Consider the following 26,806-nt stretch of genomic DNA (forward strand, 5'->3'; position numbering starts at 1 on the left):
AGAAATTCGGACGTATCACGCCCGAATGGAAACCTGAAGGTTTGACTGCAAAGAGGAGTGCGGTGTGGAGCAAGAGCAGGTCCAGAAGGTGAGAAGGGCCGGGCTCAAAATGAATAAAATGTATGATTCCTAAACCACACAGAGGATTCTGCAAGGCTCTATGGAAATCCACCAGCAAACAAAAAGGATCATGACGCAAAATGGGCTCTCCATGCAGTCAAATATGCGTCCCTAAGGAGGGGGCAGTAGGTTCCAGGTGCCCCTAACAGGACTCCGCTACAACTAGAAGCTGTCAAAAGCCAAAGCACAGAGAGTGAAGATGGTCAAGGAGATACTGATAGTTCAATGTGAAGTGGCCACAGTGACTTCGGTATTTAGCAGGAGGAGGCACTTCACTACAAAATACAGGGGCAAAGCAAATCAGACCTCTGCATCCTGGGTTGTTCTTATTCAGCTTTAACTGAAAACTTAGCTCTGCGTGGATGGCTGGTTTGAGTCTTCACTCAGACCTCGGGCATCCCGCCGGTTGTAAAAATGGCAACAGAAGAGCCCCAGATAATGAAGTAGCTGTGTGAAGCTTTTGTTTGGCAGGGTACTCCGTACCAAGAGCCTTGTCTTGCTGCTCCCTACGTACCACGGGGGTTACCATGCTGAGACGCAGACACAACGCTCGCTCGAGTGGAAAGGAGACTTTGTGTCGAAAGCGCGTGCTTGTCAGCCCTCTCTCCAGTCTGCTCTAGATAAAGCGGTAGTGTGACTCATTCTAAGAGGCCTGATGTGCCACCATCCTGCAGACACAAAGGGCTCCCTAAGAATCAGCTCTGAGGCTGGTGGGAACTGCACGGGGCCAGGTCAGCACATTTGAGGCCTCTTCTATCCACTCATTGCGTGGAGACGGTCCTTTCTCACATCCCGATCTGTGAGAGCAAGTGAGAGACAGCCACGGTCCTTACGGAACCAGCCTGTGATGTAGGTTTCACATCTTCAGCTCGGGGCATATCATACAATTCATCACCCGGAAAAGGGGCCGAGCTGGAACTGGCTAAGGGCAGACACCAGGCCTTTGCTGTCAACTAGAAAAAGCCTTGAATATACCCCAATCTGCTCAGGTCAGTGTTCTCTGGACCTCTAGTACCTACATTTGAGCCAAAACCAAGTCTCTGTCAGGATGTTGTAAACTCCAAGTGTTGCTTCTTGATTCAACACTCAGCCCTCCAAAAGAGGACCTACTAAGGCAGGGCCTGGTTGGGCTGGCATACAGTCTTAGCTACTCAGAGGCTACATGTTCAAGGCTTGCCTGGGCTACGGAGCTATTTCAAGGCCAGACAGAGCCACTTACTTAGTAAGAGCTTGTCTCAAAACAAATAGTTCTTTTATAAGAAGAGTCTAGGAAGGTAGCTCGTGGCAGAGGTTCTTGGCTAGCAATGTGAAAGACTTGGTTATGCGATTGGCTATAACTGTACATCAGGTTACCTAAAGTCAAACGGGCTAATTATACATGACATGAAAGTTTCCTGCTGTTTTAAAACAGTCTCCAAGCAGGAGAGGGCAGAGAGGAAGAGGTTGGGCTTATTCAAAAAATATTGGCCATGTTGGTAACCGTCAGAGCCAATCATAATCATGGCCACGAAGGCCCTTTCTACTCTCCTCCTCCTGTTTATAGTTTCAGCTCTTCATAATAAGAATACTTCTAAGTTAAACTAATAAGGAGCGTCGGTTTCCAGATGTGTTCAGTGCCATTTTTATTCCCTTACAGGGGAAGAAAGAAAAAAAAAACCCATCAGAATATAAATTTCTTCTCGTGATCATATCAAGAAGTCCAACAAAAAATGGTGCCCGAAAGGAATCCATTGCTCACATGCAGTATCACCCCTTTGTCCAGCAAACTCTGCTTTTTGGCCGTCATGACAAAGTAGTGCGTGTCATCTTTGTAGTAGACGATGTTCTCTAAGTCGATACCTGCAACCAGAAGATAGACGTGTGAGAATTCACGGGGACTGGAGCGTCAGGAGATCCGTACAACGCTGGGCCTGGGTCTCTCGGAAAGGGCTGCAGAGCACCAGGCAAGAAAGCCGTCCAGGCTCAGACCCTCACTTCCTGCATGGAACTTCTTTTATGCTGTCCAATAACTCACTACGTATCGATGATGACCATTAGTGAACAAAAACACCAGGATGGGAAAAGCACGACAAACGAGAGGCCGATCTCCAAGGGGGGAGGATGGGTTGTTTAACCAGGTGAAGCCTCTGTGATAATCAAGGGTGCTTGAGGAAGTTCCTAGATTTCTAACAGGATAGACGCCTAAATTCAGACGGACAAATAATGAATTTTTATTCAGTTAACCTGAAAGATACATTGAATGGAAAGAAACCAAGCTCTAGAAAACAGAAAGAAGATACTTTTCTGTTTTACTGCAGCAAAAAATCTCTATCTACAGCTAACTGAATCCATGAGAAAACAGTCACCCATTCCTGACTAGCAATGGTTGCTGGTGATGACCTCAGGGAAGGCCAACAGTGATACCAAAGGTCAGGCCGTCAACACAACCAGAGCTGCCAGTGAGCAGCCTGCCCATCCAGCAGGAACCATACATCCTGGCTTGTGTGGTAGGTAGGGGGAAGGGGCTGGGGATGAGTTGGCAGAAGGCAAAACAAACAAAATCAATTCCAGAGCGGCCCGGTCACTGTGCTGAGGACTAACACAGGGCGGCAGTAGTATGGAAGCGTGCTAAAAGCCAGGGCAGGCACCACTAAAGAACAGCCCACAAAAGACCCAGCCGTGACATCCAAGGACACCCACGCCCACAACCCCTGGGCTCTGGAGGCACTGACACCAACCTGTGGCTTCTCTCAGCTCTTGGAAAAACTTTTGGTTAAATATAAAAGCCACCCCACTGATCTCCTCCACTTTGGCCTCTGCGGTTGTGTTGCGGTTGATAAAATTAGCCGTAATGGCGATGGCTAGCTTGCCACGGAATTCTTTTCGACGAAATCCTACAGGGAGAGACAGAAGGGATTCGGTCTTCGAATGAGAGAATATGGGGGGCCAGAGTCAGGGAAAAGTAGGCCGCTCACCTAACGGGAATGAAACAACACATGCAGTAAGTCCCACCCATTATCAGGAACAATGTGAAATCCACACAGGAAGTCCCTCCCATTATCATAGACAACAGGTAATCCACACAGGAAGTCCCTCCCATTATCAGGAACAATGTGAAATCCACACAGGAAGGCCTGCCCATTATTAGGGACAACATGAAATCCAAACGACCAGATTATTACTCAGTACTAAAGGTTACCCTTAACGTGGCGGGGTGCTGTGTGCCAGTCACATCTGTGCATACACTAAAAGCTGTAGCACGGACATCTTTAAGCTCATGTCCTAGTGTCCTGTGGGAAATACCCTTGCAGGCACTGACTGGGCAACATGCTTGCAATTTCTTAGGGGTGTGGTCTCTAGGACGGGTAAGCCTCCAATCTGTGAAAAGCCAGGCAAAGGAGAGTAGGCAAAAGCCAGTACCTTCCAACGTGTTCCTACGTCCATCCCCACCGATGATCACTTCAAATTCATATTCTGATACAGGATGAGTTTTGGGGTGCACCAATGCTCGCCACCCTATCCCTGTGGACCAAAGCAAAATGAAGGTCATAACCAAGGCTAGGTCATACCCAGACACCAAGACTTCACCAAATTCCAACCCACGGTACTTACTACGTGAAACAGAACAAGGGGCAGCCTCAGGCAGAAAACTGTGACAAGAGCTCACAAAGACTTTCCTTACCTTCGAATTTTTTATAATACAAATGCCCGCCACACCCAATACTGTGCCAAAGGCCTCTTAGGTAACCCAAAAGTCCAGAAAAGCCCAGGCTGCCTGAACAAAGACCCTTTTAGTCAGTGCTGAAACCACCTGCAAGTCCTTCTGGCTCCTCCCATGATCTCAGCTATGCTCACCCACTCAGTGTCCCCCAACCCCCACCCCGTCCAGTGGGACCCACGTTCGTTCTCTTGGTCCTCGGGAGGCTGGACAAGTCCTTGGAATTCCACATTGACATGAATTTCAATGCCCAAGATCAAGGCTACCTTCAGGAGGATTAGCTGGAGCTGACGGATACCTAGGAAAACACAGAGATCTCGAAGGTGAGGGCAAGGGGATGGGGAGGGGAGAGCCCTGTGATGCTTACCCTAAGGCACCCACCCATCCACCTCCGCTTAGGTTCCCAAAGGCTGGCACAGCAGAGACATGGCTCACAAGTTCTCATTTCTTTCTCCACACCGTAAACATCAAACAGTGGGAGAAACATTCTGGATACACTACGCCACCCCGCTTCAGGAGCTGGGTATTCTGAACATCCTGACGCGACTACAGAGACGGCACAGAACTGTGGCCAAGGAGAATCACACTTCTATTTCCTGGGTCCAGTGAGAGCCACTGTTATAGCGGTGTCCACGGACTTCAGAGGCACCTTAGTACTGCAAGCCACAGGAGAGGTGTGCCACGGGTAAGATGCTAGTGTCTGCCTTCTGACCTCACACCAGATGCACAAAAGAAATCACAACCCCACCCTGTGACTTACACCAGTGACTTACAGTTATGGAGACTGAGGACCAAAGGGACTGACACTCTTGTTCATTGTTACAGTAATAAACATAATTGGTGTCTAATGGGTCCCTACCAGATCTGGAATCAATACCCGGTAACGGAGGGACAGAAATCCTGTCCCTGATCTGAGATACTGTCTGCCCTAAAATAAATCTGGCCACGGATAAGGACTACAAATCCAATGAGTCAACCACCCTTGGTCCTCTCTTAAGGCCAACTTTACCTGCAGCCTGTGACTAACGAGCTAGGAGCACTTGCCAATCCCCTGCTAAGTCACCCTGGTTACTATTCTCCTCAGCTGACCATATCCTGGCCCTTCTGAGTCACACTCCCAAAGGCCGGCTGAGACCCGAGCCAGCACACACTTTATTTCTGTAGACAACTGTGGGTTCTGAGACGCTTTACAAATTACAGCCTGGCAGATGGGCTGAGCGCTCCTTCTTGCCAGTGGAATGTGGCAGCCGCCAGCTAGTGTTGGATAAATCGGTGTGACCACTTCAAACGGCAAAAAAGGTCTAATGGCTGAGTGTATTTCCAGGTCACATATGGAGGAGCTCAGAACAAATGCTCCTTACTGACATTTCCCTGACTAATTGATGACAGGAAAAAGATTTTTTTCTAGCTTGATGAGACTGATGCTGTTCCAAACTGGTTTCAGTTTGAGCACTTGCAGTCACGAAAACAGGACCATCTTAGACAAACACAAGGTCCTGAGTTCACTCGTCACACAGACTCGCACTGTGGACCTGGCACATGTGTCCAGGCCAGGACTCTCAATTTTATGTGTATGGTTTCCCAGGTCTGTCCCCATGGCATTGTTTGCCTGCTCTGTGTCCCCATGGCACTGTAGAGGGTGTGCAGGATCACAATGTAACCCCAAAGCCTGTGCACTTCTTCCTCTGAACTAAGAGCCATCAGAGGGTCAAATCCACACTGTCCACCTTATTCTCAATGTCCGCCCTTCCCCTCCACTGCATTGCATATACCGTGGGTACTCAGCAAGAGCCCAAGACCCAGCCAAATATCTGTAGTTTCTCTGTGTAGTCCTGACTGTCTTGGAAGAATTCTTAACAGGATTCTTATTATAAAAAGTAGAACAGGCTGGCCTTCAACTCAGAATCTGTCTGTATCTGCCTCCTGAGAGCTGGGATTATTAAAAGCATGAGCCACGATATCTGGCCCCAACTACAGATTCTTTAAATCAAATTTTAACTCCTTCTTGACAAGAGTTTTTCTTAACCCCACTTGGGGTTAAGAAGCCAGGTTATAGACAAAGATGGCAGGTGGGAATTCCGGATGGGCGGAATCCCTCATCTAACTCCTGAACAAGGGAAGCAGGAAGAGCTGCTGTTACTCACTGATGTGGTCGATGGCTCCGGCACAGAACTTGCCGTAGAATTTCTTGGCGCCCAGACCTCGAAGATCATGTATGGTGAAAGGCCAGAGATGTAAGACATTGTTGCGGGAGAAGGCATCTCGCTTTTCAATAACCACCACCTTGGCTCCCAACAAGGACAGGTCGATGGCCGTGCGGAGACCACAGGGGCCAGCTCCAATGATGAGACACTGAAAGATACAGGCACTTTAAGGGCCAAGGCCACGCCTCCCAAATCCCACTCCTCATAGCATTTACTCTGAGGGCCAAACTCCAGGACCAAGACATGGGATGCCTGCCTGGGACCGCAGAGTTCTTGCAGTGGCTAGGAGGATGAGCTCATGATAGCTGGGTAGGGAAGACTGAAACGTGGCTTGTCTACTTCAAGCAGCTTAGAGAATCCATAGATTCATCAGCAAGACTTAAACGGATCATCATCTACAAACAGTATGAAAATCACATCTTGTCTTTCATCAAGTCAGGACCCTTAGGAAGTCTCTAAGGTGGCTGCTGCCAAAGGAAAGAGTATTGGCTACATCCGGGCAACTGAGTCTGGGTCTACCACGTATATCGCTCCCAGGAGACAACCTTTAATACTCAAAAGCTCATATACAGAAAATATTTTTGTTTTTCAAAGATTGTATGTATGTATGTATGTATGTATGTATGTATGTATGTATGTATGTATGTATGTAATCTATCTATCCATTCACCATCCATCCATCCATCCATCCATCCATCCATCCATCCATCCATCCAATGTGTGTCTGCAAGCCAGAGTATATGTACACCATCTGTTTAACTCCTTTAGTAGGGGTCAGAGGCATCAGATGCCCACTGAGTGTTTTGTTTTAAAGTACATTTAGAGTGTGTATGTGTGTGTGTGTGTGTGTGTGTGTGTGTGTGTGTGTGAGAGCGCGTGTGTGCGCGTGTGTGAGCGTGTGTGATTTTTGAGAGAGGAGGGGATGCTGAGACGGGGGCCCAGAGCCTGAGAAGCAAGTGATCTTCCTCTGAGCTCCCCTTATTTTAAGTTAACGTGTAGTCGTTTGTGAAAACCAGGCCTTCAGATCTGACATTTCTCTATGGGATGGGTCGCTAGGTGTCCCACAGGGTAAATTAAAAGTCATGAAAAGCCAAGATAATAGCCCTGAAGCCACTGGGAATTTGTTTACTAACTTTCCCTAAACTTCTCCCAAAAGGATTTCTTCTGAGAAGAAGGCAGGGAACACCTCTCTCTCTCCCTCACTTCCTCACTCCAACCCTAGCTCAGGTGAGTACATCTCTCAGGTCTCTGTCCAGAGCTGTTTCCTGGGAACCAACTTCTCCATGCTGGAAGGACAGCATTAGAAATCCTTCGGTTCACAGGGTCCTTGCTTGGGAGTTACAGCAGACCTTGTGACAGGTGCTGAACACGGAAAGAGGATGGGCCAGGAACCATGAAGTCAAGGATGCTCACGTTGGCCTGGCTATGTTCCTGGTAAGCAACCTGTATTCCCCTACCAGTGTAAGGCTAGGGCGAGGCATCAGAAAAATAAAGTTACTACCCTCAAACTTTGACCATTCAATAAGTGACTCCGTGAAATACGCTCAGAATCAGGTCTGATGGGCAGAAGGAATCCCTTCAGGGCCGACTGAGGCCTGGCTCCCCTCCCAGACCCTCCCTACCTTTGTGTTCGTGCAGGCTTTGCCCTTTTTGTAGTCTTTGTGACTGCCCCGCTTGTCCAATTTGGCCCAGAGGGCTTTGGCCTTCCAGTAGTTGAGCTTGGACTTGAGTTTGTGGTAGAAGGAACGGTAGTCCTTGGGCTTCAGCTCCAGGTGGTCACAGAGCTCTTGGAAGGCCCTGAGGGTCCCCTTGCAGGTGGTGGCCTGAACAAAGCGGTCGAAGAGGACGTGAGCTTGGTTCGTTGTCTCCTGCTTCCTCTCCTCCATGTTCCCCTACTCTTGGCACGGCTCCACAGAGGGGCGGTGGAATGGTGCTGATCCGCCCAGCACTGTCACCTTAATCTAAGAGAAAACCAGGAAGAGAAGGAAATGGTCAACATCTCTGTTCATTTCCCAGGAGACAAGTTCCTGCCCGAAGAGCAGTGACAGTACCTGAGAGGTGTGCATTCAAACACTGCAGCCACCGTCTGGGTGTTGGGGAGATGACAGCCTAGGGGAGGACATCATCACAGAGACAATGTTACAGTGGACAATTCACAGCCTGCTGCGGCTTTCAGCTAGGCAAGGAAGCCACACAGGACTGGGCAGGGAAGCCACTGTGGCTGTCTCACTAGGGTCTCCTACATATCAGCCAACAGTCATTCCAAGTTTCCTGATGGAGGCCATTAAGAAACTACAGCAAGCCAAGAGATTAAAACTATAACACTCATCTGTAAGGATGGCTGCCCAGACCCTGTTAAACAGAGCTACTTAGTATGAACGACTTAGCATGAATGACTTTGAGGTTTATGAGTGGCTGGTGAGAGGGACCAGGTTTAGGAGCCATCATCATACAGCAGGAATGGGAACTATTCAGGTACCCAGAAGCCCATGAGACAGAGGGCCAAGGACTCTGCACAAGAGCCTAGCTTCCCCAGTCTGTCCGAGGCCAGCAGGAGCTCAAGCCTCCTTTAAAAGATTCCTGTAAGGATTAATATAGAGGGGCTGAAGAAAGCCAAAGGGCCATGTCAGAGGTGACTAAGACACAGGAGACACACTGGGGTCACAAGACCCACGAAGCTTTCCACTACACGTGGTACACGCGGGGTGGGTTCATGGCCATCACATTTTCCCACATTCATATGTCACAATAACGACGATGTTACCCATACCAAGTACTTATCAGAAACAGTCACCACCAGTCTCTGCATATGTATGTAGGCTGACAGACACTTGAACAGGTAGGAAAGAGCAACCTATGTACTTCCTTACCCAGGCCTCCCCGGATCTCTTCTGTGCCATGTTTTATTTGAACTACTATTTAGAGACATTTAACAGAGAGCGCAGGGAGTCCCACCCCAGTCTGGAGTCTGCACTGGGGGTTACATGACCCTCGGGAAGTCCATCTTTCCTTAGGTAGCTTTGAAATTACTATTTCGGATGGTCTGAGGAGGGTCTCCAGAATTGAAGGATGACCTATGAATGCTTAGAGCTCTAACGCTAGGATAATTCTGGCCACAGCATTCTTGTGCTGCTCCAGTTAGAACAGCCCACCACATCATTGTTGCCTCTGGAATACATGAAAGTGGGTGGAGCTTTGCTGTGAAGAAGCTTCACTCTGAGATGGGGTGACAGGAGGAAGTGGGGAGATCAAGGAACAGCCCGCTAGCCATGGATGGGAGCCAGCAGGCTGTTGGTGGTGACTGGAACCAATGCTCAGAGACAGGCCCTAAATTCTAGGACGTAGATGACTGAAGGCTGAGAGAGGTTGTTGCTCTGGACAAGTTACTGAGCAACCAAATGCTGTCCGTGAAGCGGGAAGGGACATTTTGCTTGCATCCTACTGAAACGTTTCCCCTCCGTTTTCCCAGGAGAGAGGACAAGCCCAAGAGTTTAAGATGGTGATTCTTACCACACACATGGACTTGGCTTTTTACCACAAAACTGTGACTTACTCAACAACCCTCCCGGCTCTCGATATTATAAACCACACTGCTAATAAGCATGGTCTGTCTCGATATCCATGATGACGATCTTGGCCGAGAGTACGGGATTTAAAGAAATAGTAAGAAGACGAATGGTTTTTCTCGGGGGTGTGGCTCAGTGCAGAGCATCTCCCAACATGTGAGAGGCTCTGGGTTCCATCCCTAGCCCCACAAATAAAAAATACAAAAACAAATAAAAGAAATCCCGGAGTTAATTAGAACCAACCCCCCCCCCCCCGGTCTCCCCTAAATAAAGGTTTATTTTAGGTCTGGCAGCAAGCAAAATATTTTGAAGGTCATAAAAAGAGTCTATTCTTTTCTTACAAGCCCGGACTTATCTTAGAAATGGTAGCCAGTCAAAAGACAGCTTGTCAGAGTGGAAAAATCCAGACACCTTTATGAGAAGGCACAAGAAAGGGTGGCTAGGAACAACGGGTGACTGGAAACTGATCTCGGAGGGTGGGCATTGCCCTGCACCTTCAGATCCTGACCCCATACCCTACCCGTGTTCACAGCCACCGTAACGCTGCTGGAGTTAGAGAGCAACGTTCTGCAAGGTCTGAACACACCGGCCTGATTACCTGTGCCAAGAAGGAAAACGGTTTTCCTCTGTCCTAATCGGCAGCCACTGTGACTACCTCTTGGCAGAATTCAATGTAATCAGAACCTTGTTCTGTATCCAGCATATTCAAGATTCTACACAATGTGTTTCCTTTCTTTCTTTTCTTCTTTTGTTTTGTTTTGTGTTTTAGTTTGGTTTTGTTGTTTTCAAGATCGGGTTTCACTATGTATCTCTGGCTCTTTTGGAACTCATTATATAGGCCAGGCTGGACTTGAACTCACAAAGCTTCTAATGCCCACCAGGGGCATGTGCCACGCCCTGCTCACATCAGGCATTTCTGAATACGCCTGTGCTCACACTTCCACCTTGAAGATCATCTTGGACATGACTTTCCTAAGAACAGCTTTAGCCATTGAACTGACGGCCCCTTGGCTGAGTATTATCCACTCTGGGGTAAACACCTCCTTCCCCAGAGCTGCTGAGCACCACAGGGCATTCCCGAATCAAACTTCATCATGGCTGAACACTTTCATTGACAAACATCCTAGCCCCTCTTCAGAGAGTGTAAAATGCTGATCTAATAAGTCATGTCAGCCCCATTCCCCAAAGGGTGCTAAGCGGCAGGCAAGTATTAGGTGCCCTGGCTAAAGGATCGTGACCTACAGGGCACTAATGACACCAGATAAACAGAGGTAGGCTGGTTCTCAGAACAATGCAACAGGCATCCGGGGTAAGACTACACGAGACAGAGTCCCTTGGGCTGCCTTCCCTTTCCGCCTCTGTGAGCCAGGTGAGCCAAGCAGAGGACGGCCCAGGGCGGCCATTGCATTCGCCTATGCTCTGCTGCACAGGGACTGTCTCGCTTCTCAGGACACTTGTCCAGCATTATGACTCACACAGAGAATGGCCAGGAAGAATGGCAGATGGGCCCCCATCCTGTCAGGCGTCACTCTCCCCCCACCCCCATCCCCCGTCCTGAAGGTCAAAGCTGCATCAGTCTTCCTGCCTTCTCCTCACCCAGTGTGCCACCCATCCTAGCATTCTGGGAAAAACCAACATTCATAATCACAGGAACCTAGAGACCAGGAAACCTGGTCAGAAAGTGCCAGATCTCCTGGGGATGGAAAAGCCAAGGTGTGCCAGAAAGGAGCAAGGGAAGTTAGGAGCCCGAGGAGGAAGAAACAATGAGGCCAGGTTTCCAGAGCATCCGTGTGGCTCTCCGGTGTTTGTCCCGGTCGACTGCTGACTTAGCTGTTTACAGATGCCTAGCCTGGGGAGACAGCAGCCTGGAAGAGCACAGGGAATGGCATTGTGTGTGTTGTTAACAGGGAAGGTTGCCCTGACGCCTAGCTCTTAGAACAGATGGTAGGGAGGGCAGGGGAGAATGAGCAATAAAAATAGAAAAGGGGGTTATCAAAGGTCCAAGTATAAAAATAAGAACCACACTCTAGCCAGGTGGTGGTAGCGGTGGGGGTGGGATAGTCGCAAGCCTTTAATCCTAGCACTTGGGAGGCAGAGGCAGGCAGATCTCTGTGAGTTCAAAGTCAGCTTGGCCTACAGAACAAGTTCTAGGTTAGCCTGAGCTACACAGAGAAACCCTGCCTTGAAAAAAACCAGGGGCTTGAGGGTTTGAAGGCAAAAATCACCCTCTAAGAACAGAGGCCCTCCTCATGCACCTCTGCCAGCAGGTGTACAAATCTGGAACCCAAAGGGCCATCTAGGAGGTGATCCTTTCCCAGGCCCATTCCATGGGCACTAACGAGCCCTGGCAGGTCTTCGAAGTAGGTAACCAGGAATGCTCCCCTTGGAGCAGTTAGGAGGAAATGCACATCGAATGCATTTCAGATTACTCAGCGTCTCCGTGATTTGCCCCTGAACTAACATCCAAATCACTAGGATGGCTGCGCTCCCAAACGGTCTTTCTCCCGCTGAGTGACTGGGGCTGCGGGAAACGGATAGCTCTGGCCTTGCGGGCAGCCAGAGGGCTGAACCAGAGACCTCTGGGCTGCGGTCCCTGTCTCCCGTAACTGCTCTCAGCTCTGTAGCTCACAGCTCTTAGATGAGGCTCGGGCTCCAAGGAGACAAGCTCAAACTCAACGGTATGGAGGTTCCTCAGAGAATTAGAAACAGGACTATTTTATGACACAACAATCTCCACTCTAGAACTGAAAGATCTGGATACTCTTACCTTCAGCTGCATTAGTCGAAATGGATAAAATACGGAAGCAAACCCAATATCCATCAACAGGCGACTAGATAAGGAAATCGCAGGTGCACACACTACTACATCATCATCATCATCATCATCATCATCATCATCATCACCACCATCACCACCACCACCACCATCACCACCACCACCACCATCACCACCACCACCATTATCATCATCATCATCACCACCACCACCACCATCATGATCACCACCACCACCATCATCATCATGATCATCATCACTATCACCACCACCATCATCATCACCACCACCACCATTATCATCATCATCATCATCATCATCACCACCACCACCACCACCACCACCACCACCACCACCATCACCACCATCATCACCACCACCACCACCATCATCATCATCACTGAATCTTGAAAGAGAAATTCTGGAATATACTATGACATAGATAAAGCAAATTAAACCAAATACAAAAAAGACATATACTGCCAGGTGTGGTGGAGCGTGCCTGCAATCCCAGCACTTGGGTTAAGAGTTCAAGGCCAGTCTGGGCTGCAAGTAATACCCTTCTCATAACCACCACGGTGACCAAAGCTAAACATTTTATGATCCCACTTGAGTGAGCTATTTAGGAGAGCGAACACCAGAGACAGGCCGCAGCATGGTGGCTGCTGAGCCTATGGGGAGGAAACGCAGTTATGGAGATGTGTGGTCCTGGTTGGTTGTTATACAGGCTGGCCAGAGAGCTCAGTCCTGGGTTCCAGCCAAGAACCACCGCTGGGGCTGGCTTTCACATCATGGGCCCTGCGGATCTAAGCTCAGGTCCTCATGCCTGCAAGGCAAGCCCTTGGTCTTCTGAGGTAGTACCTCATTTAGCTCAGGCTGGTCAAACTCACTGGCCTCATACTCCTGACCTTCCCGCCTCTGCCTTCCACGTATGAGGATTACCATTTTGTCACTGGGCCCGGCCTGGTTACTGTAGCTCCGCATTAATTCCTGAACTCGGCAAACAAGCCTTGTACTTCTTTCAAATACTGTTTTGGATATTTAGGGCCCCTAGGAATTTGATGAAAATGTTAGGTTTTTGTTTCTAACAATCTGAATAATGCTGGCGTCTTAACTTTTTCAACAAAAGAATGTGGGGTGTAGTCTCGTTTCTGTTTACTGACATTCAGTAATATTTTGTGGTTTTCATTATACGTTGTGTTTGTTTTTTGGGTTGATTCTCAAGTATTTCATTCTCTTTGAAACTATCATAAATGGAATGGCTTTTGTAATTTTCTCAGGTCATTTCCCTTTAGGGTACAGCTGACCTTACCCTGCTACCTTTCTGATTCTCTCACTACTTCTCCTGGGATTTGCAGAGGGAATCTCTGGGGGTTTCCTAAGCATGAAAGTCTATCACCGGGCTGGAGAGATGGCTCAGTGGTTAAGAGCACTGACTGCTCTGCTCAGAGGTCCTGAATTCAATTTTCAGCAACCACATGGTGGCTCACAACCATCTGTAATGAGATCTGATGCCCTCTTCTGGTGTGTCTGAAGACAACGACAGTGTCCTTATATATAATAAATCTTAAAAAAAAAAAAAAAAAAAAGAAGAGTCTATCACCTACCAAAAGAGATGAACTCTCAATGTGGGTGCCTTTTTCTTGCCAAACTGCCCTGGCTAACTTCTAACAGAAGCAGTGGAGGTGAGCAGCTGAGCTGGGGTCCTGGCTTTAGCAGCAAAGGTTCCTTTCTGCATCACTGCCAAGCACGGTGTATACTGCATCCTCACTACCAAGACAGCGTGTACTGCGTCTTCACTAGCATTTGTGGTGTATCCTGTTTCTTCACTAGTGAACACCGTGTGTACTGTGTCCTTGCCGGTGAGCGTATTTATTGTGAGTTTTCCCACGTACGCCGTCTTTGGAGTTGACGTCGCTTCTGCTCCCAGTTTAAGTGCTTCCACAGAGATGTCAACTGCACACCTGTTCGTCTCTAATGTGTTTGATCCTACGATCTTCTGACTTTTCGTGTGGTTTGGGATCAAACACACATCCAACAGAACTGAGGAGAAACAGGAAATCGGTCTTGTGCCCCCCCCCGTGCCCCTCCCTCTTTTGTGCATCCTATTGTGGAGGCCTGCGTTTGCCCGGTTATTCTGCAAACAAATCATTAACTGTCTCTCCTAACTAACAGCGAGATTTCTCATAACTGCCACGAAGTCTTAGAAGGCACGGCTCGCTCTGTAACGAGAACATGCTGTTTCTGTGGAACTGGTGCATGTCAGACGAGAGCTAAGCAGCCTCCTTCCAGAAGGAGTGACCCTGTGGTAAAGCATGCACCTGGGCCTCCATGGTGGAGAAGAAGGTGAAGGACTGGGAGATGTCACAGAGAACTCTTCCGGGGCTGTGGCCTGTCCCTAGAGGTGTTCCACTAAAGCTAAGGCCACGTGACCTCTGCGTTCTCTTCAAAGTGTCTAACTCTGCAAGAACAGCCTTAAACTGTTAGAACTTTCCTAATATATTTTTTTTTTGTTGTTGTTGTTGTTGCTTCTCTACCCACAAACTATTTTATTGTGAAAACAAAGAATACTTAGGCAGCTGGGAAATGGGATGAGCCATTTAACCCAGCTAACCTCGGCCTCGGGCTCTGCTGCCCAAACACACAGGAAGCATCCAGAACCGAAGCAAACACCCAAAAAAGCACAACCACTAGGGACACAGTTAACGCCGCCCAAAGTAACCCTCGAGAAGCAAGGAATCGAGAAGAAACGCTTACAAGTTCTGTGCCTTGCAGCTTCTTGTCTGCAAAATGGAAAGAATCCAACTTTTGAAGAGGAAATGAATGCAAACTGTTTAGTACACCAGGCACACAGCAAAACACAATCGACCCCAGAACGGTAGCATCTAACAGATCAAAGTACAGGTACCGATCGCCTTTCTCGGTGTGGTGGCCAGATGCCTAACAAGACACAGCCCAGAAGCTCACCACGCAGAGGATACAACGCATGGGGTGGGAAAGACAGCAGCAGGAGCAACTCTCAGCTGTGGCACAAGAGCTGCCTCACATCTGGGAAGGTCAGGAGGGGATGCTAGAGACCCCCCCGCCCCCCTCTGTTTTCCCTATTGACTCAGATACCAGCCAGTGCAATGGTCCTGCCTACATCCGAGGTCTCCTTGCCTCAGCTAAAACTCTTTGGAAACAGCATGAATGGAAGGCTTGTCTCCTAAGTGAGTCTGACTTGAGTCAGGCAGACAATGAGGTTTAATCTTCACTGTAGGTCTCAGCAGTAGAAGGTTATTTTCAGCCAGCATGAACGGCTACCCGACGTAACAGAAATAGACAGCAGACAGGCTCGAGTCTTTGTCCTGCCACTGCTCTGCCTCTCTGCTGGCTCCGGAGGGTGGGGTGATGGCAATGCCCACGGGGAGGGGGGACTGAAAGAACTGTCACACCTGCGTGACCTGGCCACACTTTCATGTGACAGATACAGAGTTGTAGGTTGATGTTGATACGCAGGTGAGGGCTGGCACAAGTTAGGTCAAGGCCATGGTTGGACACTAAAAAAATAAGGCGGGGACAAAGCTTTTGTAAGGTGGGAGAGAAAGGAAGGAAAATCAAGATGGAGACAGGGAAGGATGACCCAGATCCAGGTGGTCTTGAATTGCCAAGGTAGCTGGGATGGATTTCTGTAGGCAAATTTATCTTATCTAGGTGGGCGTTTATATCCTTATCAATTGGTCGTGAGTTTATTGTGTGGTTGTATTATGGATTGAGAATTTAACACATGAATCTGATTGTTGGGTTGCAGTTTGTTGAGTCTTGATTTTAACCGGTGGTTGGGAGTTTATACCATAATAGTAGTCTATTAGGGGTGGATGTTGGGAATGTAAACAGAGCACCGGCAGAGAACGTAGCTGCCGCTGAGACAGGGGTGGGGAGTGGGGGTGGGTGGGTGGGTGGTGGTGGATGCAGGAAATGTGACCAGAGTCCACAGTAAGAGAGCCATGAGATAGGCGGTCTCTGTATGAAACTGTGTGACAGTGACCTGCCTTGGGAACTAGATGGGTGGAGAGATTGCTGCCTGGGTCAGAGAGTACTTGGGGGCAGCCTGGAGCCACTGAGATAAATAAGTGCTAGTTCCAATGGCTGGCTGGAGCCAGAACTAGCGAGAGTGTGACCGCCAGGTGTAGGAACTGTTCCGCCCACTTTTATTTTTTACTGCAACACAAAGTTTCCTTGGTAATAGCACAGAGTGGTTACTTGATGTCATAGAGGCCCAAGGCTAATAGACTCTTCTTCAGTCACTGGTCCACCTTATTCTTTGAGACAAGGTCTCTCAATCAAACCCAGAACTCCCCAGAGAGGTCACTCCTAATAGGCAGCTTCCTCCAGGGATCTCCTTTATCTATCTGCCTCCTGACAGCTGAATTACAGGCCAGCCACCACACCCACCCAGCAATTACTGAGTTCTGTGAGATCTGAACTCTGGCACACCTTCCCTTCACAGCAAGTGCGTCAGCTGCTGGGCTATCCCCCACCCCCTCCCCTGAGCCCTATCGCCTTCATTTTGTTCTTGGTAGACTGTAGCTCCAAGAAGCCTGGGACTAAAGAGAACTGGTCGCCAGTTCGATGTACTTGCTCTTGCAGAGGACCCAGGTTGAGCTCCCAGCAGACACAGGAAATGACTTTTACCTCTAACTCCAATTGCAGGAGATCTGACCCCTCCTCTAGTTTCCTCCTACACCAGGCACACACACGGTAAACATGGAGGCACTCACATATGCATGTACAATAAATATAAGTAAACCTTTTTAAAAGAAAGTTAAATAATAGCAAGGGACGGCACAGCTCGAGCTGGAACTGCCTAGAATCTATGGCCTTAGCCATTTGAAAACCACTTGAAAACGCAGATTTAGAAATGAAAGCTGGGCCCACTATGTGTTAGGAGCCTTCGGCTGGATGGGTAGCTGCATCTGCTAGAAGACGAATGCTTGGCTATAGCATCCGCATACCAAACTGCATATCTGTGCATACGCGGTTTCAAGGACACTGAGCAGGGCTACGCAATCCAGGCTACGTCTTTATATCACAGTTCAGCACGCACCTGCTCTTTAGAAATGGAGTCTTTCATACTGGAAGAAAGGGATGGCTAGTTTCCTGGGAACGCCTTCTCCTGGCTGTTGAAAGGCTAAGCAGTTAAACTGGCACTACTCTGTCTGCACTTTCCAGCAAGCACTGGTGCATTCAGCCCTGTTCAGGGTAGGCAGAGAATGGATGATGAACCTCAGCCTCGTTTCCATCAAACGCACGGTGGAATCACACAGGCTGGGAAAGGTGGAAGGGTCTGACTGGAGAGAAAGGATCATGGGAGTGGGGGAGGGGCAGTGGGCGGGGAGCACAGGAAACAGAATTCCAAGTGCTTCCCTCCCCACATGGCTGGCTCCTATGTACGGATTATCTTGTTCTGGGCACACAGTAGGTGCTTCATTAAGCTCTGCAGAATGATGGGCTTTCAAGTGGCTGTAACTACCTAGAAGCTGACAAGTCGATACAGAGACTTCAAGAGACCAGAGTTGCTTTGCTCCAAAGACCTCCTGAAGGCCGCGCGGAGCTCAGAAAGATGGTGTGACTCTGAGAGGGACTGTCACAAAATGCCTGTCTCTTTTGCAGCAAAGGGCTTAGAACACATTGGTATACACAACTGGAATTAACTGGAACAATATCTAGAGGTTCTCACCCCTTTCTGCTGAGCCCCAGTCCTCCCTGCCACCTCACAGGCCTTCCTGCTACTCTGCACACAGCAGCCCTTGTGTTTTGCTGCTCTTCTGTCTGAAGATAATCTTCCCAGACCCTTTTATGTCATCAAATATATATTTGAATATATATGTATGTATATGCATATATGTTGTAAATGTCTATGTATTATATGTTATATATATATATGTGTGTGTATATATATATATATATGTAACATGTATGTAATGTAAACGTATATATCACCTGTTACCGGCCCAGCACTTCTCACGGCTCTAATTCACGGAAATAATAAAGCAGTGAACGGAGATAGAACTCTGCCTCTGAGGGTGTAAACTTCTTATACAGCTGATACCCTAATCAAACAGCCTGATCTCAGTTTTTGCAGCCCCCAACCACACTGGTTAACAGCTTCTTATCCAGGGCTGGGCATGTGGCTCAGTAGAAGAGCCAATGGTTAGCATGTGTGAGTCCTGGAATCATTACCACCAATACCACCAATACCACCACCACCACCAATACCACCACCAGTACCACCACCCACCCAGCCCCATCAGATACCACACCTTTTTGCCTTTTTCCTGGTTTTTTCCAAAGTACACACTCTGTCTGCTGTTCTGCAGCTCCCAACCCCCAATGTAGGCCCTGTCCCAATGCCTGGAACAGCTGCTGGCCTAAGCAGTACACAGTAACCAGTGCTTGAATAGACACGCTTCTCCAGCCTGGTACCAAGGTGGCGAGGTCTAGGCAGAGATCCATGAGGTCATAAGGCAGGTGCTATGTTAAGTGAAAGTGGGTGGCACGGTTTCAGACCAGTGAATATACAGAGGAATATACAGAGAACTGAGAATCTCATGAGGAGAAAGTGTTCTGTCCTGCAGGACCCCTTCCTTGGCTCAGCCCTGTTCCAGCCTGAAATTGAAGGCTTTTGGAGAAGAAAGAAAGCAGGGCAGGAGCCAGGAGCTAAGGGGCAGCTCTACTTCAAGAGCCAAATTATCCCAGAATGACTGCTACTAGAACCTAGAAAGAACCTACTTCCAGAAAGTTGAGGTATCGGGGTGGTGAAGCACCAGTCAACTTCCCACAGGATAAGTGAAGGATCCATGATATTTCTAATTCCAAGTTACGTGTTTAAAACCCACCTTCTGATAGGGTGGAAAATGAGGCAGAAAACCTGTACTGGGCCTGGTCCTCAGCTTCCCAAGAGAACCGACATAAGACCAAACAACTATGTGTAATTAGTGCCTCGAACTCCCAGCAGTGCTGAGGGAAGAGGCCACGGGTCCACTATCTCTGATCACTGGTGTGGTCTTGATGCTACCCTGTCATCCTTGCCTAGGACCCCAGCTTCTCCTGACTTGGCTTCTAGTTCTCAAGTGATCCATCGCCCCCCCTGCCCCCAATCCACACGCCACCCCACCCCATCGTCCACTGAGCTCACCTCTTATACACAAGTATTGTGGTCTTTCTTTTGGGGGAAGTGAGCTCAGGGCTTCCTGCCCTCCAGACCCCACTCCTGTCTCAGAGAAGACTCTAAAATGGAGAGTTCGTCCATCTAGTCTCCTGGACACGTGTTCATCTCTACCATACGTTTCCCCCAACTTCCTCTGATTAAAAACACTCAAGTAATGTGCAACCATCAATAGCACCCAGCCATCACACATTCTAAACCTCCTCTCTGCCGGTTTCCTTCTCAGCTACTGACATGGCAGGGTTCCCTTTATCCTGCACCCCTCTGGGCCACTGGCCTCTCCCTCCCCACCCCTGGGCCTCCTGAGATTAGGTTACCAAAGCTGTTCTTGTCACCAGCTCTTGCCACCACACCCCCAAGGACCCTATTCTATTCATCTCATCACTGCCTATGCAATCTGGCTTCTGTCTCCGCCACTCTGCTGAGGCCCACAGTGGCTTTCTGAGAAAGACTCAGTCATTATCTCCCTGGTGCCCTCTCTATGGCTTTTCCTGGAAACTCCCGCCCCTGCTCTGAGGCGGGGAATGCCTCCTGCCTCTCTCTGCACAGTACTGCTCTCAGGGTCCAGTCTCCGATGGCCTGAATCCCTTCATCATCTTCTCTCCATAAAACCGCACGAACTTGAGTTTGAACCTTCTGACTATGCTCCTGAGAACCAAATACTTTAAAGGGTGGCTACGTAGATACCCTGCAGCAGGCACCCATACAGAGAAGTTCCAAAGTGAATATCTCTATTCTCTGTCATGCACAGCTTCCTACTCACAGAGCCAAATGCCACCCACTGAGAGGAAACAGTTACCTCTGCTCTCCCTCCCATCAACCCGACCTGCTCGTGTTCTCCAGGACCTCCATGGTGTCTGTCTCTCTGTCTCTCTCTGTCTCTCTCTGTCTCCCCACCCCCACCCCCCGTTGGTGAAGCCCTCAGGACTGCTAATGTGGATTACTGGAGCAACACTTTAGCCCTAACTTTCTCCAATCCAGCACCACATAATGCCAGAGTGTTCAGTCTTACCGCATCTCTGTTCCCCGTGGACTTCAGGCAACACTGGATTCTTAGCGAAGTTCAAAGCCCCGTCAAGACCCAGCACCAGTGGTATGTCCTGTGCTTCTAAGGGTACAGTTTTCTTTGGTCACATTTTCTGGGATACACCTCACACCTGTGTTGGTGGTCCTCGGCCAAATGCACACTCCTCCTTGCTTACCAGGGACCCTTGCTCAGGGTCCTAGACTTTACACTAAGACATGCCCCACCTCCACACTCCCCGACTCCCATACTCCCAGGAGTGGGAGGGCAGCCTGTCACATCTCCCTCAGTGTCTCCTTTCCCAGGGGTGGAAAAGCTGATGTTGGCCAGAGTGGTACCAGAAAGGAAGAAGAGGAAAGTGAAAGGCTTTTGTGTCAAATGTCACAAAGGAGGAAGAGCATCCCCCATGGTGATCGACTTGCTATTAACTTGATTTAGAGGACAGGGAAGTGGCCAAAGCCGAGCTCCTCGAGGCATCTCTGGATGTTCCCTAACTATGAAAATGACCATTGTTTTCAACTGACGGATCAGGACAGTATCTACCTTTCTCGGACGCTAGGGCTACGGAGAGGCCTAGCCAGGTGTTCTACAGGCTTCTTAGAGATGCAAAGGATGAAGCAGGAAAAAGCCAGTCAAGCAGACTTCTGGGAAGGAAGGGCCAGAGAAAGATAAAGTTGGCGGGGGGGGGGGGGGGGGGGGGAGAGGCAGCAGCAAGGAGCTAGCCTCTGCTCCTCAGCAAAGTCATGTGTGTCTTCTGTGACACCCGCAGCTTGCAAGGAATTAACCCAACTCTAGCTATAGCAAAGATTGGATTCCCAGCCTTCTGTCATTGAGCACTCGAGCACGCACACACACACACACTTTGTCTGCATAGAGAAAGTCTCAGTTGTTCTTTCCAAAGCACAAGTAGAACTGGAGGGCTAGCCTGAATCCTATTCTCCCTTCCAATTAGAAGAAAGGTACTGGATTTAGACATGACTTCACAATGAAGCAGAAGTGTCCTGTGCACCGAGTGCTTGTCCGGGCCAACTGGCTCCCACTCTTCTCACTCCTAGGAGGCTCTCATACTGCTGATCTCACTCCCACAGCAACACCCCTGGCTTGCCGTGGCCAGGTCTGTCAAACGCATAGCCCACAACCTTTCCCTTCCTTCCAGGGACCCTATTAGAAGATAAGCCCCCTAGGACAACGTTGAAGTACAGCCTAAATTTTTACTTCTTTTCTCTTAAAATCCAGTTGCCAAAAGTCAACCGCCATGAGCTCTTTCAGTTCTAAAATTCCAACCGTTCTGGGCTGAAAGCCAGATAACCTCTCAAGTTTCTCCAGAAGATTGCACTTCACTACCAATGAGATTAGACAGCATAGACCCTGAAGAGTCAACAGGTTACATTCTGTATCTGCCATGTCCTAAAATGCCAACGCAGATGGCCAGAGGCTGTTTGAGGTGACTCCACCTGCTCTTCTGAAACTCTAACTTACTGTAGCAGGATCACGGCTGGCTCTGATTCACAGGGCAAACACTCTTGCCCCACGGACTAAAATTTAAAGTCTAGGAGCGCACATGCGTTCTGGGACGGGACGAGGATGTCAGGAAGTGTCGCTTACTGCTGTGACGCCCTCTCAGCTGTTGTGGCCTGTGCACGTCTTACTCCCCAAGAAGTCCTCCTCACCCCTTGCCCTCCCACGAGCTCCTAAGCCTGAGCATCCATGCCTGCACCAAGGACCACAGCTGGAAAAGTGTTCCGGGAACAGGCTAGCAGGCCTGAGTGTGCCTAACCCAGTTCAGGTGCGGATTTAACAGGCGCCTTCAGATTCTCACTTGGGGAAAAGAAGGTGCATTCCGTTCAGCTCGACACTTGACCCACATATAAAGAGGATTGCCATAGGGAGTTATTGTCAAAGGTCTTAAGTGACCTCGTGTTTCCCAAGATGCCTCACAAAGCCCCAGAGGACCTAGTAGCATGGGACCGGAGTCCAGGAGTCATCACCACAGGTTGACAGAGGAGAAAGCGCAGCCCATCAGACTATGCCTGCCTCTCATCATTCTGGCTTCTGCCCTGAGATTCTGCAAGTGACAGGAGTGTGTGGGCAACGATGCAGCTTTGCCATTGAGGGAGCTATGGCTCCACAGAGAAAGGGAGTGGCGAGCAGACTCCAGGGCCCCGTTGTTATTCTCACCCCTGTGAGCTACTGGGACCTCTGGGGTGATGGCAGGAAACAGATGTCACTGGGGTGACAATCATCTGGATCAGCAGTGGAAGGAGGACCTGTCGTACAGGAACATGTAAGACAGCCCAGATCACTGCACCTACGGGGAGAAACATGCCCTCTGACTGAGAGAGGTCTACCTATGAGAATTCAGTTTAACCAAATGTCCTGCACACCGGCCGCTACTTAGTATCCACAGAGTAATGGGCTCCAAACAGAGACAATGGCGATAAAGAGATGTGGGATCTAAACAAGCTACAAATCAGGTAACTGGCCGCCAGTCCCACAGCACCGGAATGCCTTACTCTCAGGCCACAGGACAGATCAAGGACAAGTTGCAGGATCCAGTTCTTCCCCGTGTGCATTCGGGGGACCGAACCTGGGCCATCAGGCTTGGCAGTCTCTAACACGAGTTACCTCAGATTTAAAAAAAAAAAAAAAAGATTTCCTTCACCTGGGCTAAGTGCTACACACCTGTAACCCAGCACTGCGGCAGCTGAGGCACAACTAGTATGAGTTCAAGAACAACCTGGGCTGTGCAATGGGATCTTCTCTCAAAAGGAAAACGAGAAGCAGAATTCTGTCTACTTCAGCCTTCCTGCACCCCTCCTCCACAACCCGAATGTTGCACAAATCTCTCCGCCACGAGAGACTCTTAGTATTAATTAGAGCCAAGGTACCAAACACATGGCGGCCAGTGAAGGCCTCAAATGGGGCCCGTCCCTTCCTCCCAACAGCTGCACACTTTCACAGGCACAGCAGAGAGCGACAGGCTGCGAGACCCCAACCCCATAATCTGCTAAATAACTGGTGAAAGAAACACAATGAAATTTATGGGGGAAATGCTTTGAACTTTCCCATGCATGAGGCACGGGTATATTAGCTGATCACCCCCACGGCCGCGGGGCCTTCTGGGTGTCTTGTATCTTGAGATTGACTTTGGTCCAAGCCCTCGGTTTGACTTCATGTACAAGTGTAAGCAAAAACAGCAAGGACAGTGACATCAATGACTCTGAACAGACTGACAGACAGACCTGAGGTACAGCCAATGGCTGAGATGTGAAGACCAAGTCGCAGAGTCACCCATCAGCCCCCTCACTTGAGGCCTGTGCTCTCCTGTGTGCACATGAAAAGGAGTTTCCAGACTCCATTAATGTCAACCAAGAGGCCACGGTGGGTAGCAGAGAGATAGCTCAGTGGTTAACAACACCGATGGCTCTACCAGAGGACCAGGGGTCAATTCCATGCACTTCCATGGATTCAAAACCATCTGTAACTGCAGTTACAGGGGATCTGATGCTACCTTCTGGTCTCCATGGACACCAGGCACACATACTCAGAAATATATGGAGGCAAAACATCCATATGCATGAAATAAGTAAAATTTAAAAGGGGAGTAGGAAGAAAAGCAGGAGGAAAAGGAAGCTTTCGCCACTGCCACCACAGTTTCCACAGTGGCAGTAGACAGGGGATTCTGCTGCTGAACATCCCAGCTGGGCTCTCTCCAGATCTGCTGTGGACGTCTCTGGTCACACTCAGGATAGGTAACGTCTGCCAGAGTCTAGCTTCCTTTGTATCCCCAGCAACATCCATCAGGCCAGTCTGGAAGCTGAGAGCTGCCTCTGTGCCCGCACTGAGCACTGTGAGGAAGCAGACACATTCCTAGTCACAATTCCCGCATCTCTCCCAGACCCCTCCCACCTTCCAGCCTCACTACCTCAACCACCTCCTCCCCGGGCTCTGGCAATGCAGGCTTTGCCTGTGGGTGACTGTTGGGTTTGCTTGCCTTTTGTGATAAGAACGATTTAACATGAAAGCTATCATTTTAGCCAGTTTTAAGTGCACATCTGGGGCCACATCGCATGTATGACTAACACCTATTTCCAGAACTTTTCACAATCCCCACTAGAACCTATGTTCCCAAGGAACAAACAGTAGCTTCTACTCCCTTCTACTCTAGAGCACACAGAGATCTCTGTTCTGCTTCCTGTTTCCATGAATGTGACAATTCTAGGTACGGCCAGTATGTGGAATTATTTGTCCTTTAAAAATAATATTTTTAATTGTGAGTACTTGTATGTATCTATGTGTAGGTATGCATCAAACCTTCCTAGAGTTTGAGGTGGCTGTGAGCCACCAGAACTGGGTACAAGGAACCAAATTCGGGTCCTCTGCAAGGTCAGTGGGCGTCCTTAACTGATGAGCAGTCTCCCCAGCTCCTGTATTTGTCCTTTGTCGTGGTTCCTTTGACTTGGTATGTTTTCTTTCATCCATCCCCTTTTTGTGACTAAGTAATATTCCACCATGGCCAACACTGCATCCCGGTTATCCCTTCATCCCGCCGCAATGAGCACCTTTTGGTAGCTGAACGAAGCTGTTAAGGTTATGTCCGTACAAGTAGAAAACGGGCTAAAGACGTGAAAATGTTAAACCATCAACACACACGAACAATCAATACTCAACAATTAGTCACCACGAAATGTCAGTCAGCAGCATGAGACACTATTACACATTTGTAAAACTGACTAAAAAGTCAAGACTGACAATACCAAGAGCAGGTAGGGACAGGGAACAGCCGGAACACTCCGGCACTGGGCGCTAGAACCACCTTGGGAAACTGCTGAGCAGTGACCCCGGAGGCTAACCATACACTCACCTAAAACTGCAATTCCATTCTTGTCCATACAGGCAACAGGCATGGCGGCACAGGCCTGTGATCCCAGCACGCAGGTGGCTGAGACAAACTCAGAGTGAGTATCTGGCCCGTGGTCACATTAACAAAACACTGTCTTGAAAACAAAACAAAACAAAACAAAAATAAAACCCTTAAAAACGCCAATAACAAGAACAACAACAAAACAAACAAAGGAAAAAAACCACCTAAGAGAGGGCAAATATTGTACCATGGGGCAGAGAGGGAGAGGAGAAAATTAGGTCCATGCTGGCCAAGAGGCTAGCACAGGAGTGTGCGTATCAGCTTTGCTTCCAATGCTCTGGAGCTGGAAACAACCCAAATAACAGCAGCAACCCTACATATGCCGTACAGCAGAGTGCTATACAGGAGAAAAGAAAAGGAAAAAGAAGGTTAACTCTTTTTTTGGTAGTCACCTAAGTCTGGTAACAAGGTTACTTACCTTCCTATGCCAAAGCCCATACTACCTGAGTTCCTTCTGCCCCATGAAACAACAGCCAGATATGCAAAGCCTCTCAGGTTCTCATTCATTCATTCATTCATTCATTCATTTATCCATTATTCATCTATCCATCCATTCATTTGTTCAATTTGAGACAAGGCCTAACACAGCCTAGGCCACAAACTGCCAACTGTCTGTGTAGATGAGATAACCTTGAACTTGTCATTCTCCTGCCTCTACCTCCTCAGGTACCACCACAGTCAGTTTATATGGTGGTGACCACATAAAGGACCGCCTGCATGCTGGACAACCATTCTATCAGTTGGGCTCGAGCCTCAACTACACCACATATATTTTAAATCATCTCTAGACAACTTATAGCACAATACAATGTTTACATCATGCAAACGGTTGCTACAGTGTATTGTTTAAGGAATAATGACTAAGTCTGTGCGTACTCAGTACCGTACTGCATTGTTTAGGGAATAGGGAAGGACTAAGGCTCTGCCTGTCGGGACTGAGGTAGAACTCATGGGTCCAGGCACAGAGGACCCAGTGCACTCCGACATAGCAACACAGATGAAGTACACAGATTCATGTCCCATGACAGAAGACAGACACAAAAGGATCAAACTGCCTAACTCCACTTATTTAAAGGCCAAACACAAACAACAAAACTTCAAAACCACACCCAGGGCGATGTCTCCCATAGACGAAGACCTCCTCTAACCTCTCCTTCTAAAGACCCAATTTCCCAACTCCCCCAACAGCTACAGAAGAGCCGATACCACTAAAAAGTTCTCCATCCCTAAGATTTCACAGGCATGGCTCCCCTGACGCTTCCTGTTTGTTATGGGAAAGACGGCTCAT

The 26,806-nt window shown here is 48.8% G+C and overlaps 1 protein-coding gene across 34 annotated transcripts in view; it reads right to left on the reverse strand.

The window, feature by feature from the left end:
• Mical3 (microtubule associated monooxygenase, calponin and LIM domain containing 3) overlaps window positions 1-26,806 on the reverse strand; it is a 200,063-nt gene that overhangs the window by 103,305 nt on the left and 69,952 nt on the right. For 32 of the 34 annotated variants that reach the window (XR_010065679.1, XM_039107870.2, XM_039107872.2 and 29 more), the window contains 6 exon segments: window positions 7,644-7,982; window positions 5,962-6,169; window positions 3,999-4,115; window positions 3,520-3,621; window positions 2,838-2,993; window positions 1,859-1,959 (listed from right to left, as the gene is read on the reverse strand). Coding sequence is in view for 33 of the 34 variants with exons in the window: in XM_039107870.2 (XP_038963798.1) it covers window positions 1,859-1,959; window positions 2,838-2,993; window positions 3,520-3,621; window positions 3,999-4,115; window positions 5,962-6,169; window positions 7,644-7,907 (948 nt within the window). In the remaining variant the exon portion in view is untranslated. 34 annotated transcript variants of the gene reach the window in all.

The sequence above is a fragment of the Rattus norvegicus genome, chromosome 4 (assembly GCF_036323735.1).
Source record: "Rattus norvegicus strain BN/NHsdMcwi chromosome 4, GRCr8, whole genome shotgun sequence".
Taxonomy (NCBI): Eukaryota; Metazoa; Chordata; class Mammalia; order Rodentia; family Muridae; genus Rattus; species Rattus norvegicus.